The 18,568-nt window shown below is 43.4% G+C and overlaps 2 protein-coding genes across 2 annotated transcripts in view; one reads left to right on the top strand and one right to left on the bottom strand.

Moving 5' to 3' along the window:
- The window catches only part of man1a2 (mannosidase, alpha, class 1A, member 2), a 475,750-nt gene that overhangs the window by 158,072 nt on the left and 299,110 nt on the right, over positions 1–18,568 (bottom strand). The window lies entirely within an intron of this gene.
- gdap2 (ganglioside induced differentiation associated protein 2) overlaps positions 1–18,568 on the top strand; it is a 60,221-nt gene that overhangs the window by 3,216 nt on the left and 38,437 nt on the right. The window contains exons 3-7 of the mRNA XM_080786094.1: positions 4,262–4,401; positions 5,322–5,475; positions 10,529–10,617; positions 13,733–13,809; positions 14,971–15,130. Coding sequence (XP_080642220.1) covers positions 4,262–4,401; positions 5,322–5,475; positions 10,529–10,617; positions 13,733–13,809; positions 14,971–15,130 — 620 coding nt within the window. The remainder of the gene's footprint in view (positions 1–4,261; positions 4,402–5,321; positions 5,476–10,528; positions 10,618–13,732; positions 13,810–14,970; positions 15,131–18,568) is intronic.

Genomic DNA, 18,568 nt, shown 5'->3' with positions numbered 1-18,568 from the left:
GCTTGTGCTAGACACAGAGACATATTCATAGGACCCTGACGAAGGCTGAATGCTGAAACGCGTTGGTCCTTTTTGTAATGTTCTTTGCCATGCCTCTTAAATAAAAAAGGCTTTTTTTCACCTCACTGGAGCAGAGTGCCTTGGATCCTCTTCTTTAATGTTATGATTTAACCTCGCCAACGAGGACCTGTATTCAGTCCAACAAGCAAAGGACCACGGCAGAGCTCCCTTCCTCTATTCAACGTTGAGAAATATTATTGGTGTAGGCCAGTGGTTATCAAACCTTCACATTTCAAGTCTCCCATTAACTCTGACCCATTAGGGTCCATTTGTATACTATTACTAAAGATATTAAATATATCTAACCGTTACAGTATTGTATACTACAGTACATTTGTATACTGTCAGAGTTAGACTTGTAAGGGTCTAACGTAATAAACCCAGATATTCCCTGGAATCCACCTTGGATCCATTTTCCACCAAAATAACGTTGGTTTTATAACTGGCTCCGTTGCAGCTCCGAACCAACTTTTATGGTTCTGAACCAATTCATCTTCAGTGGAAAGAAACACTCTGAACTGGTTCAAATTCAATATTAGATGGGAACCGACACCCACTGGTGTCGGTTATAGCTGTGACCCGGTTATAGCTGTGACAGCCCACGGACCCCCATTTGAAAAGATATGCCAGGGATCCTCATAAGAGTAGATTTGTACGGCTCTAGCAGTGATTCTCAACCCGTTTAATTAAACCCCTGGGGGTCCCCGGACCCCACTTTGGGAACCACTGACCTAGGCGATATGGGAAAATATAACGTCACAATTATTTTTTTCAAGCAGTATCACGATCCACAGTATTATCACGATTATGTTTCATGTTGGTTTTTATGGTTATTTTACAACAGTACAACCTACAAGGTACAGGTCATTCTACAGAAGTATACATTAAGGCAGTGTTTCCCAACCTGTGCTACGCGGAGCTATGGTGCTCCTCTTGATGTCTCCAAGTGTTCCGCCTGATTTTAACTAAATTAACACTATCCCTCCCCCGAAAGCAAAAGCTATTGAGCTGCAGGCTTCCTATTGTTGCGTCGTTGTTGTCACACGTCTAACCATTAGACATGCGATAACTACAACACGGAACAATAGACTCTAACGACCCTCGGCCATTGAAATGTTAATGCTTAGATGCATGCAGAAGACGCTACATTTCGCTCCCTCCAGAAAGACTGGAGCGCGCAGAGTGCATATGCACGTAGACGGCAGACACACACAGTCCCGACCCAAACACTGAGGAGGTAAAGTAAACGTGACGTTGTTGTGATTAAACATAATGTGCCACGAAAAATAGCTGTCCAAAATAGCTTTCCATAGATGTCCAAACATGATCGCCTCGTTCGGCCAACAAAATATATCTCCCTCCCTTCACAGAAGCGCAGCGATGCCTGATTTATTCTTCGTCGTACACGTGTTATGCTTGCATGCTGAAAATGGCTGATCTACAAGCTCACAGCGCATTGCGGACGCAACGCGTTGTGAGCTTGTCGATCAGCTATTTTCAGCACGTGGAAATAAGCAGGCTGTGAGAACTGAGACCCTTCACAATAAAAGCATGCAGCATTCACAAGTTGGCTCATAATAAAGAAAGGAAAAGGATTAGGTGGCATTTCACATTTCATATGAGCAATTTTTTTGAAACTGAGGCTCTGTCTCTGTCCTTTTCTTTCTCTTTGAAGTTATTTGATGAGTGCTGTCATGTGTGTTTTTAAAAGTATATTTACTTTTACGTTTTACTATATATTTAATATATATATATTTAATATATATATATATATATATATTTATATATATATATATATATATATATATATACACCCCCCCCCCCCCAGGTGTTCCCCGATATTTTAGGGCTATGAAAAGTGTTCCCTGGGACAAAAAAGGTTGGGAAACACTGCATTAAGGTATAGAACTGGAAATCATAGAATGTGCATTCATGGTATCACAATATATACACGATATCTCTGAAAAGGCATATCGTTGAGAGACGTTGTATCATGGAGACGATATTCATCACCATATCGCCCACGCCTACTGTGACCAGTTTACTTTCATTTCTAGATACATTTTTTCGTTTGTTCTTTCTTTTTTAAACATCCAGTCTGTTGATACTGTAGATGTAAATGTAAAGAACGACAACGAAACAAAGAACAACATTCATTGGACAAAGGTTGCTAAAAAAGGCCTTATTGCAACTATTTCAGATGCTACTTACTAATACTTTATAGTTTATAACATGACCTCTTTGGGTTTTGCTGACTGTAAGCGTGCTGTGTTGTAGTGTAGACCATAAAATACAAGTGGGGGAAAAAATGCTGAAAATGCTCTGTTTCACAATAATTCACCCTATCAAAGGTGCCTCGGATTCTGCTGCGTTATGGTCTTGTGACATGAGCAAATGATATGCTGCTGCTCACTTGGAGGTTTTGCCCGGCTAAGCATGTTTCTAGCACAGAAGGGCACTGCTGCTAGCTAGGGGCGTTTTCAAGACAATTCACTGTTTATGCTCGATTTCTAGAAGCTCACAGTCTGACCTGCAACACTTGTAGAGTGCTTGTAGAGTGTGTGACGTACAGTAGTCTGGCCCACGCAACACAATAAACAAGTATAAATACAATACAAGTAGAAAGTAGAAATCAGGCTTCAGCATCGCCGATAAAAAAAATAGATTATTATAATAAAAGGAACATATTTGCGTTGCGTTCGCTTGTTGGCACATTGAACTCTTCCCCCATCCTCTTATTTTCTCCTTTTTGCTCTTTTCCCCGTGCTTGTTGAGCCCCCACAGCGTGTCTTGTGATCAAGTGCTTTAGTTTCAACACATGCTTGAGTAGTTCCCTATTTAGGCCCCGGTTAAAAGCGGAGTGCCTGTAGAACAGAGAACAGGAATGCCCATTGAATGCTTCTCACTGACGTGATAATGAACGTTTCACACCAGAACGGCTGCTCTTCCTAACAGACCTGCTCTATGATAGGCTTTAACCACTATATCGTTGCTGTCGTCGGGGGATAAACCTGCTCATCTCCACATTCTGTCCAGAATGTGGACGCTAGGGTTCATGTGGTTAAAGGCTCCCTCAGCCAGTCATCCAATCAGTGGGTGAACCAGTCAAGAAGTAGGTCAGGAGTCGCTTATTGTCGGTATCAGCCGGTAACATGTGGCAGTCTATCCCCGTTACAATGTGCTAGATCCCTGGGAGATGGATTGCTGAGGTGGAGCGCTACACCTACCATCAGCTCTACTTCCCACACGACTTACCGCATCCAAGCTGTGCTATACTCATACGCTGAGTTTCCGGTGCCCGGGATCCAACCCATGAACTTGTGGTCCAAAGGCGAAAGCTCTACCGACTGAGCTACCAGGAACCAGTCAAGTCAGCCACGCAATCAGTAATATCGATGGTGTCTGGCATAAACCTCTTATCTTCATATTCTAGCTTTTTTCCCCTCTTTGTAAATGAACGCCCTACTTGATCATACTGCAGTGTCACACACAAGCATCAAAAGGTGCAGATCCGCAAGCTCGAAACACGATGCGTTTTTGAGCTTGTCGATCTGCTATTTTTGTTGTTTTCGAATATGAATCCTGACAAGTAACAGTTTGGGACATATGAGATTTATTTTCCACCCACCCGACAGTGGCGATAATATTTCAGTTGACGTCATTTATCAGTGTTTGGCTCTCTTTCCTCCCCTCATGGATTAAAGTTCTCAGTCATTTGGATTCCATAGAAGCCAGCGTGTCTTCTGTAAAAGCATGCTGCGCACCAAAAATAGAAGATCTACAAGCTCACAACAGAGATCGGATATTTTCGGTCGTTATTTTAAGATGAAAGAGTATTTCATTTAAAACTAGCAATAGAATACAAGTTTAGAAGCATCTTCCAGAAACGTGAATGGTCTCAGAAATGTCAGGATATATTCAGCTGATCGTCCTAAAACATCATTATTACATGTCTTTATTTATTTATTTTGCTTTATTCCTTGTCCCCTCCCTGCCTGCCTGCCTGCATGCCTCCCTCCCTCCCTCCCTCCCTCCCTGCCTGCCTGCCTGCCTCCCTGCCTCCCTCCCTCCCTCCCTCCCTGCCTGCCTCCCTGCCTTCCTCCCTCCCTCCCTGCCTGCCTGCCTGCCTGCCTGCCTGCCTCCCTGCCTGCCTTCCTCCCTCCCTCCCTCCCTCCCTCCCTCCCTCCCTCCCTCCTTACAGCACTGGAGACGTAGCGCTGCTGAACTCCACGGCCATCGTCAACACCAGCAACGAGTCGCTGACGGACAAGAACCCAGTGTCTGACAGCGTCCACCAGCATGCCGGGCCCGAGCTCCGGGACGAGCTGCTCAAACTCAAAGGTACCAGAACTGAGTCACTATCACCATCAGAACCACCACTTTATTTTAAACCCAGTGATTTTCCCAGTGGATTTCCCAATGGTTTTCAACCGTTTGAGGAGATTTAGCCTGTCAGACCCACAACTTAGAATGTTTTGTTGTTGTTGGATGGGATTTTGACCACAATTCCATGCTGTATACAGTAGATGTTGGTACGATAGGAGTGGTACCAACCACTGTTAACCATTGTTTATATGTTAATTGTTTGAGTGTATAAATAAAGCGGAGTGCAATGGTCATAGACATGTACAGGGGGTCGTAGTATAAGAAGACAGTGTACGTTTGAACATATTGAAAGATGAAATGGTTCCAATATTTGTTGGTAAATTCAAAATTGTTCTAATCTCTGATTATTTTGAACAATTTAAACAAATGCTTTTTTACCTAATGCGTTGGAGACTGTAGGAACAGAACAATAAGGTTGAGTCGAATGCCTGAACTGGTCATTTCATTGGTAGGGGTGGTTCTAGAAACTGTTTGAGATTGAGGCTATAGTTGTGTATACATTTAAAATATCATCGTGCATCATCTCATACTGGCCAATCAGAATTCAGAATGCCTGTTGCCACAAATGTACGTCATATTAGGCGAAAATTTGACCTAATTTCTCCTTTCATTGTTGATGGCAAATATGAGACGTGTGGGGACAAGATGTCGTACAATTTCCCTTCATTGTCGATGGCTTTTAATGTTTGTGTTGCGGACATTTTGTGGGGACCAAAGCTGTACATACAGTAGGAGGGGCTAGCGCCCCTCAAAAATAAATTGAATCCAGATTATGACGACTATGCACAAATAATTATCTCAAATAACCTTGATCTCTGCATCACTGTTAATAATGAGTAATGTGACCATGGGTTGTTAATGGCCGCTGTCTGCAGGGTGTAGGACGGGCGAGGCCAAGATGACCAAAGGCTTCAACCTGGCGGCGCGGTTCATCATCCACACCGTGGGACCCAAGTTCAAGGCCAAGTACAGGACGGCTGCAGAGAGCTCCCTGTTCAGCTGCTACCGGAACATCCTGCAGATAGCCATGTAAGAACCTTACACATTCTTATTATGTATTAATAGAGTGCTGCCCGTTGGGCACTGGCCTACTTGGAACGATGCAAGTTGGAAATTAATGCCCCACCCAATTATTACTTGCGTGAGCAGAGCGCAAGTACTGTTTTCGGCTGCGTATGTAAGAGAGTGGCGACACTAGCGCTGACTCCCATTGTAACAATGGAATGCGGAAGTGCTCATTCTATCTCAATAGGATAGTTCCAGCCATAGGAGCAATGTTTGGAACTATAGCCCAAAGGCACCCGCTTTGCGGCTAGATCAAAGCGTGTCGCTACTCTCCTACTCTACACTCTGGTTTATGTAAAAACGGTGGTTCCTGATTGGCAAAGGCCGCGGCTAATACAAGAAGCTAATGGCTATGGAGAAACGGAAGCAGTGCTGGCGAGTCCTTAGCATGCATTCGTAGCAACCAAAGTCTTACGATTTGTCACACACGTTACCGCGGTGAAATTTGTTCTCTGCATTTGACCCATCTCTTTGAGCAGTGAGCAGCAGCCAAGGAGCGGTGAGCTGCAGCCGTGCTGCGCTCAGGAGTCATTTCATTAGTAGATTTACCGTCAACCCATTTACCATCAACCGGAGCGATGATGATGATGTTGGTAATAATAATAGAAATAAAATAATAATGGTGATAATAATGTTATTAATTGCTATTATTATAATGTCTGATACGGTAAATGGTTATGTAGTGCAAATTAACGTAGGGATTCTTGGGGGGATCTCTATGGTGACCCGGGTGAGGGATGGGTGTGATATTGACTTTAGGTTTGTGTATTCTGAATTCTGGCAACTATTTTGCTCGGATCGATCATTGCAGAAACTTTGGCCCTCATTTATCAATCGAGTGTAAAATCTGCCACAGATTCGAGTGCAGGTTTCGTAGCACACCCACGTCGCCACGGCATTTATAAAGTGATCGCAAACAGCTGATCCTTCCTTAATTTCGTTCTGACGTTAATAAATGTGACGGCTGAAATCTATCTGGCACGCCCTATGAAATCAAGCCTCGCCCTCGTTTTTGCGACTTGAAAACGGCAATACGTTTCCTGAAACCATGGTAACATGAAAAAATAGGTTTCTCCCGTGCCTTGCTGCTGCCCGCCTCACCCCCCTCTCTCATACACACGCACAGACGCACAGCACGCACACGCAACTTGCAAGCCCAACTAACTGGTGTGTTGTTAAATAAATAAAAAACGAACACCTGCATGAATTAAATAAAGTTGTAGGCCTACCCTGTCTGTTTCCCTCTCACCTCGCATGCCTTGCTGTCATGCACGCACGCACCTACATGACACATTAAATAAAGCTGTCTGTTTCTCCTCTCGCTTCGCTTCCCTTGCTGCCCGCCTCACCCCCCGCACGCCACGCACGCACGCACATATCGCAATTTGCAAGCAACTTTCACTGTGTGTTGTTAGTTGTATATTAAATTATTAAAGTATTTTTAATTTAATATACAACAAGATATATTAGTGAACGAAAACCTGAACCTGAACCATAATTAAATAAATAGGCACACACACGCTGCTGTTTTGCAGGTGCTCCTCCTGTCCTGTCCTGTCTGTCTGTCTCTCTCTATCACTGTGGTCCGTCCGTGACCAACTGACCATGCACGTTCGACAGTCTATTTAGATTGCCTCGCAGTTGCTAGTCGCTGCAGTGGCTGCAGGACTGTCAACTGTCAATTATATTAATGTGCAGCCAAAATATATGGTACTGGTGGTGGTGGGCTGACTGGCTGGGTTAGCCTATATCGCCGATGCGGTTCCCATGCACTTGCGCTGGGCTGGCACGGCACATTTGACATTCCAGTGACACGTCAGGTTTATTAAACGAGGAGGAGATTGCATATACCCTAACTCCAGAAAGACATTGTTGGCCTGCTGTAGATTAGGCTACCTACAGTATATAGGCTACCCATGCATGTTGGGACTCTCCGCAGCTGCATTGCACTATAGGCTACTTTCCAACGTCATGGAAATATTCCAGCACAGACAGCCCAAATCCTCGCATGTATGCGCTCATGCAAAACACTGTTTAAATGGCTTAAATCAAGCGCGATTTTAATTGTAAAGTTGGAAAGCTCCTACAAATTTCATATGACACAAAGACACATCTTGTAGGTCTATTCCTTTTTTCTTTTCTTTTTTTTTAGCCCATATACATACAGTTTTATATTAACATTTTAGGAGTGAATACATATGTTTCGATGCCTTTGGCAGCCTCTCAGCTGGTCAAACAATGCTGCTCCGCCGTTCTACGACAGAAAAACAAGCGTACGCCAGCTCACGAGCAGACGTGGGATTTGAAAGTTGTCAAGTTCAATTTCAAGCTTTGCCGGAAATGGTAAATGTCGATGGCAAATGGCAATTTCGGCGTGCACCCATATTTTGGCGTACGCACGGTTGATAAATGAGGGCCTTTAATTATTTCAACTATTTCTAGTAACCATAATCATGTTTTGTTGTAACTTGTACGTAGGATAGGCACTTATAAGGTTTCCGTTTCAGCCTATTCCTTTTGATCACCTCTAGCGTAACAGTTCCTTTATGTTGTGTTGGTGCTGTTTGTGAGGATGATCAAATCAAATTCCAAAAATCAAACACAGCGAGGCTTTCTTATAACGATATCAAACGCCTTAAGACGAGCCTACTTGTCATGAGCGCCCTGCGTAATTAATTTATAGGAAGAGTATAACTGTCAATAGCAAAAATAGCAGTGAGCTTTTTGGAAAAAAATCTTAAGTGTGAGAACTACTGATTTAGATTTAGAAGGCATGTGGCCTCGGGACTTGGTACAAGCCAGACCTGTGTGTGGGTGGGTGTGTGTGTGTGTGTGTGGGTGGGTGGGTGTGCCGTGTGTGTATGACTGTATGTGTGTGTGCGCGCATGTTTGACCCACTATTGTACCTGACTCGGTCCCACTCTGTTTGACCTCGTGTCGGCCGGGATTGAGTTTAGCTGAACCCCTCAGATGTCATCTCAGGACTTGTTAATTTGATTTGGACTCATTCTCACACACAGAGGGAGTTCTTCTCTCCTGTGCGTCTGAACGGAGAGGGACCGCGCATTAAGCTCATGTTCTCGACTTAAGCCACTTAAACACCAGCTGTGTGTGTGTGTGTGTGTGTGTGTGTGTGTGCGCGTGCTGAGCCTGGAGTTCTACACTTTTTGTTTAGCCAACGTATAAAATCTGGATAAAGTGGTTAATGTGACGCTGTGTTCCGCCCCAGTTCTCACAGCCATCACAGGCCTAGGAGTCACACTGATCACCCTCTCAATCTCCGCTTCACAATAATTCCACCTGGACCAAGATGTAGAACTTTTAAAAGGGAATAATGTCACTTTAGCAGGAGTTTTGTCCACTCGGCCATTGCAGCATTAAAGCTTCTTTCTGAGTTATTAGGCAATTGCGGTGGTTGCTTTTGGTGTCCCTGCATGTCTAATTTAGACTTTTTGTCTAGGTTGGACGTAATTCTCTTTCTAAATTAGTTTGACAAGATTTTCTCTCCCCAGAGTAAGCTACAGTAGCAGGCTCTTCTTATTAGCTCAGTGGTAAAAGTGTCAGCGTTCGCACAGGAGATCCAGGCTTCAAATCCAGGGTAGAACAGGATGTTAAACAAACTGCCTCGCTGACATAGTTTATGGATGTACTTTTGGAGATTCTTCTATGTACAGTAGTATGTTAAATGTGTGTTGTATGCTACTGTTCGTATTACTCTGGGTCAAGCCAAATCTTTCTGGGATAGGAACTTTTACTTTTATGCCACGGACCCCCCCCAAAATAAAATATATTGGCCACGGAGCCCCCATCTCAAAAACAGTTTGTGCAAGGTATTTTCTGTTTATTAAAGAGCTGGAGAGACATGGTGTTACTGAACAAACAACATATAGCAGTGATTATCATTTACTCTCAAAGATGTAAGGTTTGCTCATTGTATCTACCCATCACTAGGGACCTTTTCTGTTCTTGTTTTTAAATGTCTTCTGAAAGCACAAGATACAGTAGTCATCCTCCAACGTATCATGACGAGATCAGTATTGTGGAAAACAAATATTGTGATATTTATTTGTTTATCCATATTGCCCCAGGCCATCCCTTCTTCTACCAGGTATGACCAGTCCACAATGAGACCTGACATGATACTACAGTATGTCACATGGAGTTACCCAAATCCAACCCTTGATGCTGATTGCCAAGCAGGGAGGCATTGGGTCCCATTTTTCAGAGTCTTTGGTATTCAGTATTTAAGTCCGACGTCATTTTGTAGTGCTACGTTACGTCCGGGTCCAAGTGGCACCAGCTCCCGTCCGCATCCCATTGTAAATAGACAATCTAATCTAAACGCGTGAATCCTTTTACAATTTTCAGAAAGGAAGCCATTGAGGGTTCAAATGGGTCTTAATGCTTCCAACTCGAGTAGAATTATTAATGTTTTGTACAAGTGTCCATGATAATAAAAATATATGATGTGGAGACAATTAAAACTATTATTATTATTATTGAAGGTGGCAACAGTCCATTTGCTCGGTAAAATATTTTGGGGGCATATTTAGAATGCGTGCAGGCTTTAGTATGTTGAATCTAGTTTGCATTAATGAGGATTTAGTTGACGCAATAAAATAAAATGGCGATAGTATTCCATGTGGGGCAGACGGCCTGTCACAGCCAGATTTGGGAGAGCAGTGAAGCTTTGTTGTTGCAAGGAAAGCGGTAAAATGAGACTTTCGTGGTTGTTTTCGTCTCAGATTTAGTCCGACGGAGCATCACAGTATAACTCCATGGGGACACAAAAGCGACACAAAAGTAGGACCCGGAAGTATCTCAGGAGGGGGCGCTCACGTCACAGCTAAAATACTGAATGACCCGTGCGGGGATTGAATCCTTAACTCGGGGCGGACACACTTTTTCTTTTTAGAGGATAGAAGAAATCCAGAAATGCCAGCGTGGTGGTGTTGTAAGGGGTTGTGTTCCGTCCACAAGCTCTGCGTGATGTTTTTGTGTTGTTTCTGATTTGCAGAGAGCAGTCCATGGTGTCTGTGGGTCTGTGTGTGGTCAGCACCACCAAACGAGGCTACCCGCTGGAGGATGCCACACACATCGCTTTCAGTAAGACGCACACACACACACACACACACACACACACACACACACACTACCCGCTGGAGGATGCCACGCACATCGCTTTCAGTAAGACGCACACACACACATTATTCACAAAAAGTGTGTTGATCTGGGCTAACAACAATACAACATGGCACAGTCTTCCCCTCCAAAAAACACACACACACACACACACACACACACACACACACACACACACATTGTAACAGTTTCTGCTTAGCCTGATTCATTGTTTTATGGGTTCCAGGTAGATCTTGTCTACCAGAGAAATGCTATTTCTCCTTTTGATTGAGTTCTTCCTCATCTGGGTTTAACCACACGTGAATCCGACACAAAGGACTTGCAGCCATAAAACACACACACACACACACACACACACACACACACCGCTTATAATACAGTTATCAGTTTTCGTCCGAGAATTCCTCTATCGCTGCATGCTTGCATACCCTTCAGGCCAGTACAAAATAGAAAGGGAGGTGGGACAGTGGAGCGTCTCATCTTTTGGTTGAGTGAAGCAGCAGCAGGTCACATGATGCAGCGGGGCCGTCCGGCGCTCGCCTCGCAGACACAACACACAATCACACATTCACACGCATGGACACGCCCCAACACCGCTCACTCACCAGTGTAAAAGTATCAATACGGCAATGTAGAAATTCTACGTTACAAGTAAAAGTGTGGAATTTAAAAATTTACAAAAGTATTGGTATCAAAAGTAAGTACCAAAAGTACTCGTAATGCAGAATGTCCCGTTTCACAAGTTTTCAAATGTAGATTTTCTTTTTTTATATAGCCGATCTACAATTTTCAAATGACCTAAATATATACAGTATAGGTGCGATTCATTCATACTCCTATTTTAGAGCCGAATAAAAGTCGGTTCGGCTCTGTAGAGCCTACAATGTGACGTCATTTGAGGTTCGGGGGGGCGGGTACCGTCCTAAAGTCGGCTCTTCGTTGCTACTGAAAATCATTTCGAGCCGAAATCATTTACGGTAAAATAGGAGTATGAATCGGCCCTAAGGCTGAAGTGGTTAATTAATGTTTGTTTTGTAATATAATATGTAGTGTTGTCAAAGTACAAAGTACAATACTTTGACAACAGTAGATGTAAAAGGAAATTGTAAAAAAATACTCAAGTACTTATGGTATTTGTACTTATGTAAATGTACTTAGTTACTTTCCACCACTGCCGGTCACACATGCAACACGCAGTTAGAAATGTGATTATAATAACGCACACGGTGCTATCACTTAGCCCCGCCATGCTACGTCGCTAAGCACGCCACACTCAATTAGGTCTAACACGAATGATGGCCCATAACTCATTAACTCTGGCATGTAGAGGAAATCACACACAGGCTACTGTGGTCGGGAACGTGACCACATATTTCCGCCCAATTTCAGGGTGAGGCTATATCTGTTATTTACCATTATTTAATTTATTTTATAACTGGTAAATGGTGCATTTATATAGTGCCTTTTATCCAAGGCTCTTTACATAGATTGGGCATTACATTCACCCATTCACACACACATTCATACACCGATGGTGGAGGAAACCATGCAAGGCACCAACATGCTCATCGGGAGCAATTAGGGGTTCAACTTCAGAGTCTCGCTCAAAGACACTTCGACACCAACTCGGGGGAGCCCGGGGTCAAACCGGGAAACTCATAGTTACCGGCAGATTCTCTACCGGCCACTCTACCCCTGAGCCACTGGCGCTATACTTTGGCTGTTCAAATTTCAAAAATAGCAGATATACAAGCTCATAATGTGGCTGGGCATGTCAAATTTGTACGTACACACAGAGACGTGGTGCATTTATAGATGGATTACAAGGTATTGAATTGTATTAATAATACTAAATCACGTATCACCGAGCAATGTTACGTCGCATATATGCCACAATCAATTAGGTCTGACACGAATGATGGGCCATAACTCATTAATCGTGGCATGTAGAGGAAATCGCACGCAGGCGGTGGTCGTTAAATGTTTAGTTCACCACCACATATTCTGCCCGATTTCAGGGTAATGCTTTATCTGCACGCAAGCCTGCCTGGCTATATGCCAACAAACACATCATCCTTAACCCATTTCGAGTGGGGACCCCTTTTGGTTTTAGCATTTATATGCTTTAGCTATTGAAAAATATTTCAATATTATATATTTTTGAAAAATGGAAGAACCACTGACATAGAAACATAGCTTTTTCAGAAAACTGTCAGGATGTAGAAGACATTTTTAGAATCTGATCTCAGGTCAAAATGGGTTAATTAAAAATATGTACCGGTAAGGGGTGGCAGAGCTGTAAGGACGTAATCAGGGAAATTAATTGAAACAATACCCACAATACTCCTGCTTGGAATCCCAAGTCGCACAGGGACGGATACTGTTCTCCAGACAGTAATACAAATATATTTTCAGGCACAGGTTCTCGGAAAACAGTGACTGGAGCCTAGGCGTGCCATTTTCTCGATACTGTACTCGTACACACAGACGGTACAATCCACAGTTAAAGTGTTCATTTATCCAATTGTATAACTGAGGGTGTACACAATGTAACTAAATGGACTCGTTTATATGTCACTTTTAAGATGCAGAGGAGAGATGGCAGTAATGGTGGAAGTGTCCAATAAACCATTCTAGCTGGGGGTCCCCAGCTAAATGATAGTTTGGAACCAAATGGACCCTTATCATATGGGTCAGTAACTCTGAGAGTGTACAACTGGGGTCCATTTGTGCACTCTCAGATTTAAATTAACATTGATTTGACAAAATAAATCAGGGTCCCAGAGATAGAAATGCCATTGAATTGGGGGTCCGTAGCCTAATGCATGTGAAACTGGGGGTCCTTGAAATTAAAATGGTTGAGAATCACTGCTAAAGCCGTAAAAGTCTTCTCTTATGAGGGTCCCTGGCATATCTTTTCAAATGGGGGTCTGTGGGCTAATTAATGTCAATTTGGGGGTCGCAATGTGCCTTAAGGTTAGTGCACACTAGCATAATAATCCCTGTGTGTGTGTGTGTGTGTGTGTGTGTGTGTGTGTGTGTGTGTGTGTGTGTGTGTGTGTGTGTGTTTGTTTTAAAGGAACAGTCCGCAGGTTCCTGGAGAGCCATGGGGACAGCATTGAGACAGTGGTGTTTGCTGTGTCAGAAATGGAGGAGGTAATGTTTCATATGTCTCTCATTATGCATTATTGAAACCTATCTCCATTTTCTAACTTTTTGTGTTTTTTCTCATAAATTAACACCCTACTTGGATCACACAGCGTAACACTTGTGGATCTGATGCTTTTTTCTATTGTTTTTAATCCTGAAAAGTAACACTTTTTGACATAATCAGGTTTCCACCCAGAGACGATATTCAGTTTAGTTTACTGTTGTTTTTCTCATTATTCCACTCGTAGGGCCAGTAAAGAGAATGTGTTGTTTTTCTCATTATTCCACTCGTAGGGCCAGTAAAGAGACTGTGCGTGATATCGTGGCATGCTAGGTACAGTACACACTCCTGCCAGTGCCCTTGACCAAGATACTGGCAGATGCAGTACAGATGCTACGCGGTGGCTGCTCTCTCCTCCTGAGGGGTCCGGGGATAGTTTGGAACCAAATGGACCCTTATGGGTTTGTAACTCTGAGAGTGTTCAAATGGGACCGTTAGGTTCCATTTGTACACTCTCAGAGTTAAATTAACATACAATATAAATTGGGGGGTCCCAGTGATAGAAATGCCATTAAAAGAGGGTCCGTAGACTAATGCATGTCAAATTGGGGGTCAAACTAAAACAAAGCAACGCATGCATTTGATTGGGTATCACCAATCAACTGTGATTATGGTAAACTCAATTTGGGAAAAAGTTTGATTCCAAAGCTAGCACGCGCCTGTGAGTAAGCCCCAAACACAACAAACAGACACACCCGATACGTGACATATGGCTAGTGTAGACAGTTCCGTATGGCTGCGAACATAAATTATTACACAAACTAGAGCCTGATGTTTGAGGGGAAGGACCTGGAGGATAGCCCACGACCTTGAAGCACGCACGCACGCACACTGATACAGAGGCACTCAGAAATGCTCTGATGCGCAGAATAGAAACGGCAGCAGATGAGGTCATATGTGGCGCAAATGTGACACAGATCTGTGTTTACACGCAGACCGAAACCAAAGGGCATCAACGGTCTGTTTATGGAAATGAGTAACATAATAATCACCATAGAGGCCATCTAAACTGTCTGTAATAATTGTGTTAATATTACCTACCCTGGACATGTGAAGGATGAACTGTAAAGTGTGTGTTTGTGTGCGTGCGTGCCTCCGTCCCACAGCCGGTGTACAGGAAGTTCCTGCCTCTGTACTACCCTCGCTCGGAGGAGGAGGAGAGGGACAGCCTGCCCTTCATCCCAGCGGACATCGGTAACTCCGAGGGAGAGCCCGTGGTTCCCGAGAGGCAGATCCGCATCGCAGAGAAGCCAGGCACCCTTGAAGGTAGGCAGTCTGAGCGAGAACTGATCTTCATAGCGCGTCAGTCACAGTCCCTCCACCTTTAGGAACAACGAGGATGAGGATTTCCCATTAATTTTTCCGTAGACGTTTTAGAAAGTATTTATTTTAGGCCTTTAAGCCTCGGACAAAGCCAACTCGGCTCCTGACAAATCATTGACAATAAACACATTTTTTTGGCCGAACAAATAATTAGAAAGAAGAAAAACGAACTAAAAAAATAAGTGTTGTACCCTGTAATTTTTTTATGCTTTCTCATTATTTGTTTGGCCCCAAAGATTTTGTTTATTGTCATGATTTGTCAGGAGCCGAGTTGGCTTTGTCCGAGGCTTAAATATCTTTACATTTTTACTTTCTGAAACGTCTGAATGGGAAATTCTCTTCTGGTGCCCTCGTAGGCGGCGAGACTGCAACGCTCTATAGCGTGTTTCCCCATTTTGTACCGCAGCACTTCTGCAGGACGTTATGAATGCAAATATATATTTTTCATACTCAGGGTTCCCTTTTAGGTTAATTCATGTGTCAGTAGGCTACGTGGTAAACGTTTAGGTTAATTCATGTCTCAGTATGCTCCGTGGTAAACTTGACCTTTGGCTCAGTACTTGGTCTACTCTTTTTTTTCCCACCCCTGTACATCAAGCCTCTTCACCCCAAAATAGCAGATCTACAAGCTCACAACAACGCTGTGAGATTGTATATCTGCTATTGTCGGCTAATGTTCCCCTAGAATAGCGATGCGAGTGGTTAATGTTTAACTAAAAAAATAAATTTCATATCATACAAATATTTGGTGGACCCCCTAGGGCTAGGTGTCCCAGACAGACCCCCTGTTGAAGACCCCTGCTGTATGATCACCAAGCCCACAAACTAACGGCTTCATGGGTAAAATGCAAGTTTAAATGATAAACGGCTTGAGAAAAGCAAATAACCAACGTGACTCTCATGTGCCCGCTAAAGTCTGCGAAGCCCAACGATGCGGTGTGTGTTTATTTTCATTGCAAGTTTGTTCTTAAATGTCATTCCAAGTGCGGCATAAAAACATGTTTTCGTTTTTTTTGTAGTCGATCTGCTGCAGTGCATGGCTTTCGCAAACGATGCACATGACAATGCTGTTCAATAGTTTAATAGTACCGGTATGTTGAAACCCAGAGCGGGTGACACACCTGCAGTGTTCCTGATGAGTCAGTCAGTCAGTCAGTCAGTCAGACAGACAGACAGAAAGCCAGTCAATCAGTAAATGAACCGGTCAATATGTCAGTGAAGAGCTGACCACACAAAACGACAACATGACGTCAACATCACCGTTCACACAACACATCTCTCTGTTTTTGCGAACCACCTCTTCACCTAAAACTGGACTATGAATAGGCCTTAAGTCAGTCAGTCAGACAGACGGACGGACGGACAGACAGTCGGTGACGTCAGCCAGCTGTTCCGAGTTGGTCGGTGGACGTGGGAGAAGCACGTTGGAATGTAGACCATTGGAGGAACATCTGGACACCGACCGCACTGTATCTTCTTGTCTTTTTTATATTTGTTTCATGTTTTGACAAGACAAACTATACCGCCAAAATAACATCACAGCACACGAGGGCCATTTACAATAACAAACACAGAACACAAATGCATCTTTTCAAAAGTAGCAGTTCAACAAGATCAAAACCTGTCTACTTTTGATGCTTTAGTGTGATGAACAAGGGTGTTAATTTTGAAAAAAATAAAAACTGTTTAAGTTCACACTATTTATCCATAATGTATAAATGATGGATAACGGGTCAGGACAACGAGGCCTTTTCGTGGAGGGGTCAGAATAAAATTTGGACTTGAACTTTTTTTCATCTGTAGTACTCATTAATCAGTCATCATAACGGTATCGGACAATCTTGGTCTTAAAATGCAATATCTGTATTGAATATATTAATAATATATCGGTTTTAGACGATATTGTATTTTATACGGTAATAATTTGGTTTGATTATGCAGCCTTCATCATTGCATTTTTATCCTAACATTTCACACTTTTCTGGAAAAGCTTTCAAAAGTTGGAACATTTTTAAATAAAAAGTCTACATTCAAGCTGTTGATGTTGGGATAATACGGGCCAAAAAATAATTATGTTGCAACCATAATTTTTCTTATTATATATATTTTTTTAATTCAGTGTTTATTACATTTTAACTTGTTCGACATCGTAAAAATATCGGTCATCGATCATAACGGCAACGTTGACATCGGTTATCTGTATCGGCCAGACATCGGTGCATCCCTAGTTAAAATCTGGAGATAAGAGGTTTTCTTGCCCGACAGTGGCCATATATTATTGCTCAGCGCGTCCATGGATGTATGTGCTGCGTTGCCAGCACTGGACCCGTGGACCGTGGCGAACGCAGAGCAGGCGTTCCTCTGATCCCTTCCAAAAAACGCAAGATTCATAGCCTTTAATGCTTTGCAAACGAGCTGTCGTAAAGAGGAGGCGGGGGCGGGGGGTCCTTTTTATTTTATTTTATTTTTTGGTTCATGCTGTTATTCCCTCAACAGATGTTACAGTTGTTGTTTTTCTTCTTCTGTTTTATATTTTTCTGGCCTTTCTCTCACTTCCTCGCAGCTATACGACTCTGGGTTTGACCCCCTGTTTGTCTTCCTGAGACCAAGGCTTGATTTACACAGCGGCAGCTTTTTCAGAAAAAAGCAAGAGATTAGGGCTGCCTCCACTGTACTGTTAGTGAGAGGATTAGGGCTGCCTCCACTGTACTGTTAGTGAGAGGATTAGGGCTGCCTCCACTGTACTGTTAGTGAGAGGATTAGGGCTGCCTCCACTGTGCTGTTAGTGAGAGGATTAGGGCTGCCTCCACTGTACTGTTAGTGAGAGGATTAGGGCTGCCTCCACTGTACTGTTAGTGAGAGGATTAGGGCTGCCTCCACTGTACTGTTAGTGAGAGGATTAGGGCTGCCTCCACTGTACTGTTAGTGAGAGGATTAGGGCTGCCTCCACTGTACTGTTAGTGAGAGGATTAGGGCTGCCTCCACTGTACTGTTAGTGAGAGGATTAGGGCTGCCTCCACTGTACTGTTAGTGAGAGGATTAGGGCTGCCTCCACTGTACTGTTAGTGAGAGGATTAGGGCTGCCTCCACTGTACTGTTAGTGAGAGGATTAGGGCTGCCTCCACTGTACTGTTAGTGAGAGGATTAGGGCTGCCTCCACTGTACTGTTAGTGAGAGGTAGGGCTGCCCCCACTGTACTGTTAGTGAGAGGATTAGGGCTGCCTCCACTGTACTGTTAGTGAGAGGATTAGGGCTGCCTCCACTGTACTGTTAGTGAGAGGATTAGGGCTGCCTCCACTGTACTGTTAGTGAGAGGCGTGACATCGGGTGTTTACGTGTTTTTATGGGATCGTATGACTTTGACCTTCACCCGGCTTTGTT

This window comes from Protomyctophum bolini, assembly GCF_963924005.1.
Source record: "Protomyctophum bolini genome assembly, chromosome: 16".
Lineage (NCBI taxonomy): Eukaryota > Metazoa > Chordata > Actinopteri > Myctophiformes > Myctophidae > Protomyctophum > Protomyctophum bolini.
Note: the sequence above shows the minus strand (reverse complement) of the source record. Positions and strands in the feature narration are given on the sequence as shown.